Raw genomic sequence first — 10,170 nt, 5'->3', positions numbered from 1 at the left:
TGAGGGGGTCGAGGAGGAGGGGGAAGGGGGAGGAGGAGAGGATGCGACGGAGGAGGGAGGAGGAGGGGAAGAGGGGGGAAGGGGAGGAGCAGAGGATGCGATGGAGGAGGGGAGGGGAGGGGAGGAGGCGGACTGAGCCGAGGAGGGCGTCGTGGAGGAGGAGGGTGCGAATGAGGAGGGAGGAGGAGGGGAGGGGAGGAAATGGATTGAGTTTTAATTGGGAAGAAGGGTAATTTGGGAAGTGGGTTTCTTGGGCAGTGAGTTTGAGGGTTAGTTGCATATATTTTTTAATTTTAGGGCTTATGGGTTATGTTTGTTGGGCTGGGGGTGGGGATGATTGGCCTAACTTATTTTGCTTCCTCCAAGCAATTTTTCCTAAATTAAATGAGTGCCATCTCAATAACTAGTAAATGGGCAGCAAATGGACAGGCATAGGCCCAGCCCATTTGCCCGGCCCATTAACTCAAATCCAAACACATTTTATTCTGCAAGTTTGTCCACCTGCTAACTCCTATATATATATATCTCTGATCGCCATCGTTTCTCTTTCCTCAAGAAGCCCTAATCCTCTCTCATCTCGCCGATTCTCGCCGATTCTCTCCGTGATCGAGCTTGAAATCTTTCAGCGAGCACACGATCTCTCGCAGCGTTTCTAAGTGGAGGCAGATGATCCTTGTGTTTGCGCGTGATTGAGGTAAGTTTCTTTTCTTTTTTCTTTTTTTTTGGTTTTTTCCCTTTAAATTTTGTCGAAACCGTGGTTTGATGTAAGTGAGGCCATTACGTCGAATTTTTGCTGGTTTTGTGTATAGAAGGGTTTACATTTAGGTTATTTTTAGGTATGAGTTGTGAGGGATTAGGATTTTATCCGTACTCAGGGTGAATATTTAGTCCTCGCCTTGGAACCAAATTAGCTCTGAATGCCTTTATTGATTCATTATGTTGGTAAATCTTGAAACTCGTTGTTGGTGAGATGATTGTGTTTTGACTATACTCTGGGTAAATGGGACTTGACACATTCTGATTATATTCCTAATATCCAATTCTATTATCTTAGATGTACAGTTGGATATCTCCATGAATTTGATTCATTATGTTGGTAAAGCTTCGATGTAATAGCAGTAAAGAAAATTATTACTAAGTTGAGGTGGTTCCTGTTTTGTAGGAGATCTGGATAAGTCGATTGAGAAAACAACCATGGAGGAGGAACAGGTAAATCAGTTATCCTCTTCATTAAGCATTCTTTTTTTGGGTCTTTTCTTGAAGTTGTGAAATTAGTATATTAAATGTGATAGTTCCTTTTTTTGGTGTTTGGACAAATACTAGGTAGACATGATCAGAGTTTTGAGTTCTTTTCTAAGATTAGCATAGATGAAAACAAACTCATAGTGAGCAAATATGTGAAAACAAATACTAGATAGACATGATTAGAGTTCTGAGTTTTTGCCCCCCTGGTGTTTGGACAAATACTGGGTAGACATGGTTATATTTTTGAGTTTTGAGTTCTTTCTACCATCAGTGTCTAAGTTTGAAGGACAGTTTATAGATCTGTCCAAAGGGAGGTCGACTCTGCCTACTTTTTCTCTGTGATTCATTGTTAATGTTAGTTTCTAATTTGAGTTAGTAGCATTGTTAGCCCTTTTTGTAGCTTGTCGACTTCTTCTGAGCCGAACTCAGGTAGACCTTTTGATGCTTGTGAGCTATCAGATGGTTTATTTCGTGACGTGTCTTTCTTCATTTTATCGTCCCCTCGTATCCCAATTGCGAGTAATGTTTGAGGCCAGTCATTGAATTCTTCTTTTCGGGCGTCTCTGATGTTAGAGCATCTGAAGAAGAATGTAAGTACATGAATGTTACAACAAGCCTAAAGAAGGATAAAGAACCTTTCTCTAAATTCGTAATTGCCAGTCTTCTCTCTTGTGGTTAAGTATTTAATATACTCTAACCATCATCCTTGTCACCAGAAATTTTAGTTAGAGGACATTTAACTACAGAAAGCTAAAGAAAAAGAGAATGATAACTTCCATTGTTAATTGAGCCATATTCTGTCCCTTTTGTTCTAATATTTCAAAACTCTGCCAATTAACTTCTGAAGAAACAATCATCGGAAGACAACAAATTTCAACAATAAAATAGTTTCAGAAACAAGAATGAATTATCACAATAAGATCAAACAATGGAGTAACATATAGCCAATTTCCACTTCAGACAAATTATTTATTCTTTCCTTAAAAAAGAGACAACTAATAGTCGAATTAGACTGTAGAAGAGACTCACTTTTTCACACTGCATGTGGTTTTTGATGCATCCTGTTTCACGCTTTTATGTACTAAAAAAAAGTGAATTAAAAGCATATGAAATTTCTTCATGCTGAGAAGTTAGTGAAGCACAAATATAAAAACTATAGGTAAAGAATGTGTATTCTTCTTTGAGTATTCAGTATGTACTCTCTATTCTAACTCAAAACTAATCTATAGTAAGAAAACCCATATCCTTAGGTGACATTTATGCCTATATCTGTCTGAAAGTTCAACAAGATCCACATCATGAAGTTAATCTAGAACCATAAAGATACTTATCTTAAAAAGGAACACAAGTTGAGACTGAATCATCTCTTACTATGCGTGAACACTGGGCTCAAGTTGTATATCTTATTCTCTTGTTTTCCATATACCTTTCATCCAGTTGAATATCTGCCTCCAAGAACCCGAAACCACTGAACCCAGTAACTTATAATTAACTGACAAAAGTAGCATGAAGTTGAAATTAGAAGCAAGTATCAGTCCTGGATCTTATCATAAAAGAACAGTGGTATGCATTTCTTACCCTCATGTTTCCAACCCGTCGAGTTGATCTGTCTTGTAAAGGATCCTCAGCCAATATGCTTTTCTTACCCTCATATTTCTAACCCGTTTGAAGATCTGTCTTGTAAAGGATCCTCAGCTAATAAGAGGAGACACAGGAATAGCTATTAGTTAAGGTTGCTGAGGAAGTTCTTTAGGTTAGAATGTAGGATCGTTGCTCCCTGTCTGTCTGTTATCCTGAATGCGTAACATCAGATACCACTAGCAGAGAGAAACAGACAGAGCAAAGGGAAACACTAAAACCAGTGATCTAAAGTATAACTGTAATTTTTTTAATGCATCTTTATGTTGAAATGAGTTCTTTCCCCCTTATAGTACTAGGAAGACATATTGAGAAACCCTTTTTATCTTATTTGACAAGTTTGCAACAATTGCTTCTATACTGATCCTCAAGAATTTCACAAATAATGCAAGCCATGTGAATCTTGATTCTCTGAATTACTATAATATTTAGAATTTAATCTCAGAGAAGAACAAAAAACCCAAAACAAAAGTTAGACAAACCCTTTTGATGAGTACATTCTAAGTTTCTAACCCTCTGATTTAAAGTCAGGCAGGATGAGGTTGTAGTTGAATTGTTCTTTTGATGCATTATCAAAATATTGAGGGCAGGATAACTAGGTTCCTTTGCCTTGAGACAGAGTTAACAATGTAAGAGCCAAATGTATGTGAGAGAGAAATGAGAGAAGCAACTTTTGTTTTGGTTTCTTAACAAGGAATTTCAGGTTTTCTTTGAGTATATTTGACTCAATTATACATGTCCTCAAGATGAAGTCTCATGGTTTATGTTATTTGCTAATGACAAAGTATTAGTTGACAAGACTAGACAATGTATAATATCTAAAGTAGAAAGGTGGGGACAAGGCATGAAAACTAAAAGTTTTAGAATTAGTAGAACAAAAACAACATACACAGAATGCTTATTTAGCAAAACTAACAAGAGAAAAGAGCCTATAGTACATCCTGACAGCCATGAAATACCTAAAAGTAAATAACAAAATAAGCAGAGGACATAACATAGTATTGTCCGACTCGTGAGGATAGGTGTAATTATATGTATTCCTAAAGTAAGTACTAAAGTATCATATTCTCTTTCTTGAATTATCATCAATTTTATATGTATTTTTTTTTTAAAAAAAAGAGACCTTATTATATGATGATGAGATTGAGGATAATGTTGTCCATCAATTTGATATTCTTATGTGATCATAGAATACCTATGAACTAAAGGGAAAATTTTATAGAACAGTTATAAGACCAACAATGCTTTATGGGTAAGAATATCAAGCTATTAAGAAACAACATGTGCAAACAAGTGAACATAGCAGAAATGAGAACGTTACAATGGTCCCGTGGGTATACATTAAAAGATAGGATAAAAACGAGTGCATTTGTAATAGATTAGAGGTTGCTCCGATTAAGGAAAAATGAGAGAGAATAGACTTAGGTGGTTTGGTCATGTACAATAGGCACCTCTTAGTGCACCTTAGGAAAATTGATAATATTGTAGTCAATGGGAGAATGAGATTTAGACGTAGAGCTAAAAGGACTTGGTTCGGAGCAATTAAGAAGGATATGATAATGGTTAATTTAATGGAGATATGACCCATAATAACGCAGAATGGAAGAATAGGACTTATGTAGCCGACCCAAACATTTGGGATAAAGGATTTGTTGTTGTTTGTTATACATGTCTTCAAGACCTTCATTTTGTAGAGTGTGGTCTTTGTATTTATAGATCAGGATAATTGTATTATTGGGGTTAGACCTATTTGACCTTAAGGCCACTCTCATTGAATATTCTTTATTTCTCATTGTTTAAAGGATAGAGATGTTTGAATGACAAAGTATTTGATTGGTAGCAGATTAAGCTGAAGTTTTATTGTGAGTTCACCCAACTGTGTGGCTAAAAGGAGAGCTGAGTTAACATCGTTTTGTAAGATTTGAATAGCAGCATATACAAATGCTTAGCAATTAGGATCTATCCTATTGGTGTTAGACTTGTAAGTTAGAATAAGATCAGTATAGATGAAAATAAATTCATAATAAGCGATCTCATCAGTGTCTATGCTGTGAAAAGGTATGTTGGCTCTTCCTTGCTGTCCTCTCTTTAATTCATTGTCAGTGCTAGTTTTCTGATTTTGAGTTAGTAGCTTTGCTAGCTCTTTTTCTAGCTTGCCACCATCTAATTTGACAGAAAGACAGATGGGATTGTGTTCCAGAAATCAATGTTTGATTGGCACGTCAGTGACGTCACCATATATATCATTTTCAGTAATACCTACTTGTAAATTTGGCCATCTGTAGCAATAGCTCTTATGAAACTCTGTAATAACAACATAATGTTTTGATGAACTAATTCCATAGTTTCTTTGGTTGTGTTGGCGTTTAGACAAATATTTGTGGATCTTGGTGAAATTACATTAATTCTTTGTCGTTTCTTCATGTGTAGATGAATATTTGTGGATCTTCTTTGAAATTTATCTGAAATGTAATGGGCACACCCATTCAAATTTTTTTTATCTTAAATGTTGTGGGGATTTTAACTTTTTACTTTCACTCATGATGGCCTTATTTCCTTTAAAAGTACTGAAAATAGAAGAGAAGAGAGCAAGAAATGAGATTTTTTAATGTATTTTTACAGATGGTGTTTTTGTCTCCCTGACAAGTTTGATTTTTTTTTTAAATAATAGAATTCGCCTGTTCATTTCTATTTTTTATCGTATAGTTGATTCCTTGGTAATGACACTTGTTTACTTAGCATATTATTCTTTCTCAGTTGTGAAGAGATGAAGAATGATTTTTATAGGAATCTCATGCCCAAATTTTCTCTTCAACAGATTGAAGACATAGCAACCGAGATCAGCCATAGCGAACCCAGTGAATGCAGTGAAAGAAACATAGCAGCCGAGAGCAGTGGTAGCAAACTCAGCGGAAGCAGTGAAAGCAATGATGAAATCAATATTGAGTTTGTGGTTGATCCGAAAAAAGCAAGAATCGACATTTAATTGTTGCTGACATGTTGCTAGTTGTTGCAGTCAGAGAGAGTGATGGATCTTGGTCTTTTCAAGATACACCAGGTTACATATATCATTTGTACCAAGGTGAGGAGAATTATGTTAGGTTGTGTTTGAGAATTAGAATTTCGGAATTAGGATTTGGATTTAAGATATGGATTTAATTTCAAAGGGTTTTAAATTGAAGATTTGGAAATCCATAGATTTTATAAATTATCTCTATGCATACATTTATTAAATGAAAGGATTTCATATCTTTGATTTTAAATCAAATGTTTGGATACTGTTATTATACATGAAATTTAACTTTATTAACATTCTAGTGTGCTTGTAGCAAAATCAACTGAAGTAGCAAATTCCATAGCACTGAACCTCATTGAAAATTTTAAACGCAATGGAAGTGCATTGAAGAGTACAAATATTTGCATGTGAATTTGCAATGAAGCATAAACGAAAATTAAACTATTAATATAAAGTTGGCTTGAAATCTACCTATTTTGACAAAGAAATTAAGGCCAATATGAAATCTTTTTGGAGGTGTAGGATAACTAGAAAATCAAAATGACAATCTCAACCATTATCAATATGGCTTTTTCTCATAGAAAAGTTACAATTCTCACATAATGAGAGAAAAAAAAGTTAAATTGCATGATAAATTAGTAAATCAAAACATGCTGGACATCCTCAGTTTGGTATTGCTGCATACAAAGCATATTAGGGAGGAAAAAGAAACTTCTTTATTAAAGAAGAAGTATTTATTCAAATCTGTTGCAGTTTCTACTGTCTCTGAATTTTCTAAAGCTGCAGCTAATGCATCTAAAGCTTCATATTCCTCGACAGGTTCAAAGCTATCATTCCCCTGGGAAAAAACGAAACACGAACTGCTTAAACACGGTTAAAAAAAAGGCCAATGACAGGAAGTTCCATTTGAATAGTTGGATAAGTACATTTCAAAATCATAATGCCCAAATAAACAACTTTAAAACTTTTAATTCTTCAGAAGAACAACATAACTAACTAGTACTTGTCTTTTCTTCAATCCTTTAACCTTTTAATTACCAGCATTCATTAGTAAAAATCCTATACACTTTATACAAAGACAGACATCAGAGTGTCCTCTAATCTTGTTGCTGGTAACAAAAACTGACACTAAATTTAACAAAACTAGCAAACATGAACATAAAGATATAAAGTCTATCAACATAGTGAAAGCCCATTCTTATTTTTCATGTACACAGATTATAATGAAATATGAAAAATAAGATACAGATTATATTACAGTTAGAGATAGAGAACACTCCCAACTTTTATCAAATGAGGACTTATTAACAATGTTATTACATGCTGATGTGAAATGGTGACGATATGCTTTTGATGCATTATATGAAGCTATGCACCTCCAGATCTTCATTATCACTCATACATTCCACCAGTGTTCCATTACTTTCTCACCTAAAAACTAAAATTTCCACGCATTATGACACTACTACATTCTTGTACACTCTACACTACTATAGAACATTCAACCATGTTCTAAAGGAGTCTACACATTCCATAATGTTCCTAGCGTTCTAGAATATTACACTCTTCTAGGACACTCTTAACTGATGTAGAAAATTGTAGAATTACGTATTTCCCTTTCTCACATAACCACAGTGTTTGGACAAATACTAGGTAGACATGATCAGAGTTTTGAGTTCTTTTCTAAGATTAGCATAGATGAAAACAAACTCATAGTGAGCAAATATGTGAAAACAAATACTAGATAGACATGATTAGAGTTCTGAGTTTTTGCCCCCCTGGTGTTTGGACAAATACTGGGTAGACATGGTTAGATTTTTGAGTTTTGAGTTCTTTTTACCCATCTCAATGATGTGCTCTTTCCTTTACATGGAACAGGGTTGAAACTGAGACAGTATATTCTCTGGATTGGTTGTCTGCTTATGCATCACGACTCTGAGGTAGATGAGTACAAACTGATTTATTTCAATTGAAAGATAAGGGTGCAAAGTGTTTAACGTCTCAGATTTGATATCTAGGTGGTCTATATAAATTTTCTTGATCATGAAAGTCTTATCGACAATGAAAAGAAGGAACTCAGACTTATATTAGAAGAGAAGGTTGTAATATATCTAATTCTTTGTTTTTTTCAATTGTTTTACTTTATCCATTTTCTGTGTGAATAATGTTGTCCTTATTTTATAGAGATGTTATCCTATTTTTATAAGCAAGGCAGAGCTACAGCAGTGGAGGAGATATTGTAGTGTTCTTCTATCTCCATTGTTTCACTATTCAAGTTTCGAACTTCGAGATATTTTTGATATGGATGAATGTTATATTGGCTATGACCTTGCATGCGGTTGCTTTGGGGATGAGATAAAGAGGGTTCATAAAGAAGGCAATACATTATTGATCATGGACTACAAACTAATGTTGTTGCCAAAGAAGATTTGCAGCTTCCGTGATATTAGAATAGGGTGGTTTTGCAACACCCCATTCCCTCCACATGGAGTACTCGAGACATTATGAGTTGATGGATGGTGTTTTGCATTCAGATGTAGTTGGGTATGTGGCTTTTCGTCTCATCTGCTTTTTTGAGTCTTGTAGATGTTCTTTAAGTTGAAAGATGATTTTCCTTCTTGTAATGATTTATATCCTTTCAGTTTCTTATCGTTAAGTCTTTCTGCTAGCATAATCTTTGCTGCCACATAGAAATGCTAAATAGAGGAACTGGCTAATAGTACATCATACTGTACAGTATGAAAGCTCCCATGTTTGTTGACTAATTTTCTGAATTATTTCCTCAATTCCATGTTATATCCCTGGAAACAGGGACATGGTAATCATGGCTGCTCATAGGAACTGATGCATGCCATACTTGTGCACACACATTGAGTCACATCTTAAAGCTATATCTACTTTTTAGTACGCCTTTCAAAAGTATACTTCAAACCCGAAAAAAAGAAAGAAAGGAATTGCAAAATGAATTACACAACATGACACTGTAATTTACATGATGATGCCATTTGATTCTTAGACTTCAAACGTTATGCTCAATATTGGTTGAATGGACATTACACTGGAAGCTGGAGTCCTTTGGGTTATTTGCGGAGATCTTTCTATCAACCATTCAACAGTTCAACTGTTTGATTTGTTGTGATTGGATGTATTCCTTTATCAAGAGGAATTAGATGCATTGTTCTGATTATTGCCTTGACAAGGGCTTCATTTTGATTATGGCTCAGGATTTAGTGGAATTTGGGAGATTGGAGACAGCAGCTTTTGCGCCACCTCTCTATCAATATTTGTGATTCTTTAGTTTTTGCGGATATTTGTTTGATTTATGCCATACTGCATACCATTCTCTTGTTACAATGCTCTTGCATTTAGTACACTCCTTGTAACCCTTGCCCTTTTCTTGACAGAAAGAACGTTTTTAAGCATTAGATCTGTGCTAGGAACCCAATGGCTGTGTAGAAATTAATTGGCCTTTATTATGAAGTCTAACCATTATGAAGTTGAACTTGGACCAAACATTTTATTTACCACAGAAGTTCATGATATAATCTTTTTAGTCATTGTATTTGCATACAACCGTAGGAATTTGCCAGTGTAAATTCACATGTAAGTCATTGAACAATAGTCATCATATATGCTCAAAACACGAGAAATTATCATCCTATTTGAGTTGGTTAAGTGACAACAATCCAAATCTTTGAGCTTAAAGAATTTTTATATGGCTCCTAGAATGCAAGTTGTTTGACATTTGTAACTATATGCTTTTTTCAGCATATGATACCCTCCTTTAGCCTCTATCACATGAATTTCAACTTGGTTCTGCCCAATTATTTCAAAATAACATGAGAAAAACAACACTTTTTGTTAAGAATATCAGCACAAATTGCACAAATTACATGACACATCAGTAGCTCTAGTTCTTTCAGGTATTTTGATAATAGATTTTATTGATTCATTATTCTCTTTTTGCTTCAGTTTCCACAGCGCTGACTATGTAACCCATTTTTTGGACACTTGCAAACTGGCCCTCATTGTGGAGCTGAAAGAAGAAAACCTCGTGGTATACCGGAAGTCATACATCCGTGTAAAAGTGGTATGATTATTTTACATATTTTATACTATATATATCTTAAAGTTTTAGTTGAGTATATTTTAAATGGATATTGAATTTTAGCTTCCATTGGGGATTCATGTGGAGAAGTTTTGTGAAGCTTTTGATCTAATAGAAGTTCAGAGTCTGGTCGATCCTGCAGGATTTAAGAACAAAAAGGTTA

General features: G+C 34.9%; 1 protein-coding gene across 5 annotated transcripts in view; it reads left to right on the top strand.

The window, feature by feature from the left end:
- Positions 534 to 10,170, top strand: part of LOC109833708 (alpha,alpha-trehalose-phosphate synthase [UDP-forming]-like) — a 25,434-nt gene continuing 15,797 nt past the window's right edge. The window contains exons 1-7 of one of the 5 annotated variants that reach the window (XM_020401491.1): positions 534 to 694; positions 1,163 to 1,209; positions 7,778 to 7,839; positions 7,918 to 7,998; positions 8,084 to 8,443; positions 9,872 to 9,989; positions 10,071 to 10,166. In XM_020401491.1, the coding sequence (XP_020257080.1) occupies positions 8,385 to 8,443; positions 9,872 to 9,989; positions 10,071 to 10,166 (273 nt within the window). In that variant the 5' untranslated portion in view covers positions 534 to 694; positions 1,163 to 1,209; positions 7,778 to 7,839; positions 7,918 to 7,998; positions 8,084 to 8,384. Of the gene's footprint in view, positions 695 to 1,162; positions 1,210 to 5,701; positions 5,995 to 7,777; positions 7,840 to 7,917; positions 7,999 to 8,083; positions 8,444 to 9,871; positions 9,990 to 10,070; positions 10,167 to 10,170 lie in introns of those variants that run through there. The other 4 variants (XM_020401488.1, XR_002245336.1, XM_020401489.1 and 1 more) reach the window with 4 other exon arrangements.

Source organism: Asparagus officinalis, chromosome 3, assembly GCF_001876935.1.
Source record: "Asparagus officinalis chromosome 3, Aspof.V1, whole genome shotgun sequence".
In the NCBI taxonomy this organism is placed as follows: Eukaryota; Viridiplantae; Streptophyta; class Magnoliopsida; order Asparagales; family Asparagaceae; genus Asparagus; species Asparagus officinalis.
The sequence above is the reverse complement of the archived record's forward strand: the minus strand, read 5'-3'. Positions and strand labels throughout refer to the sequence as shown.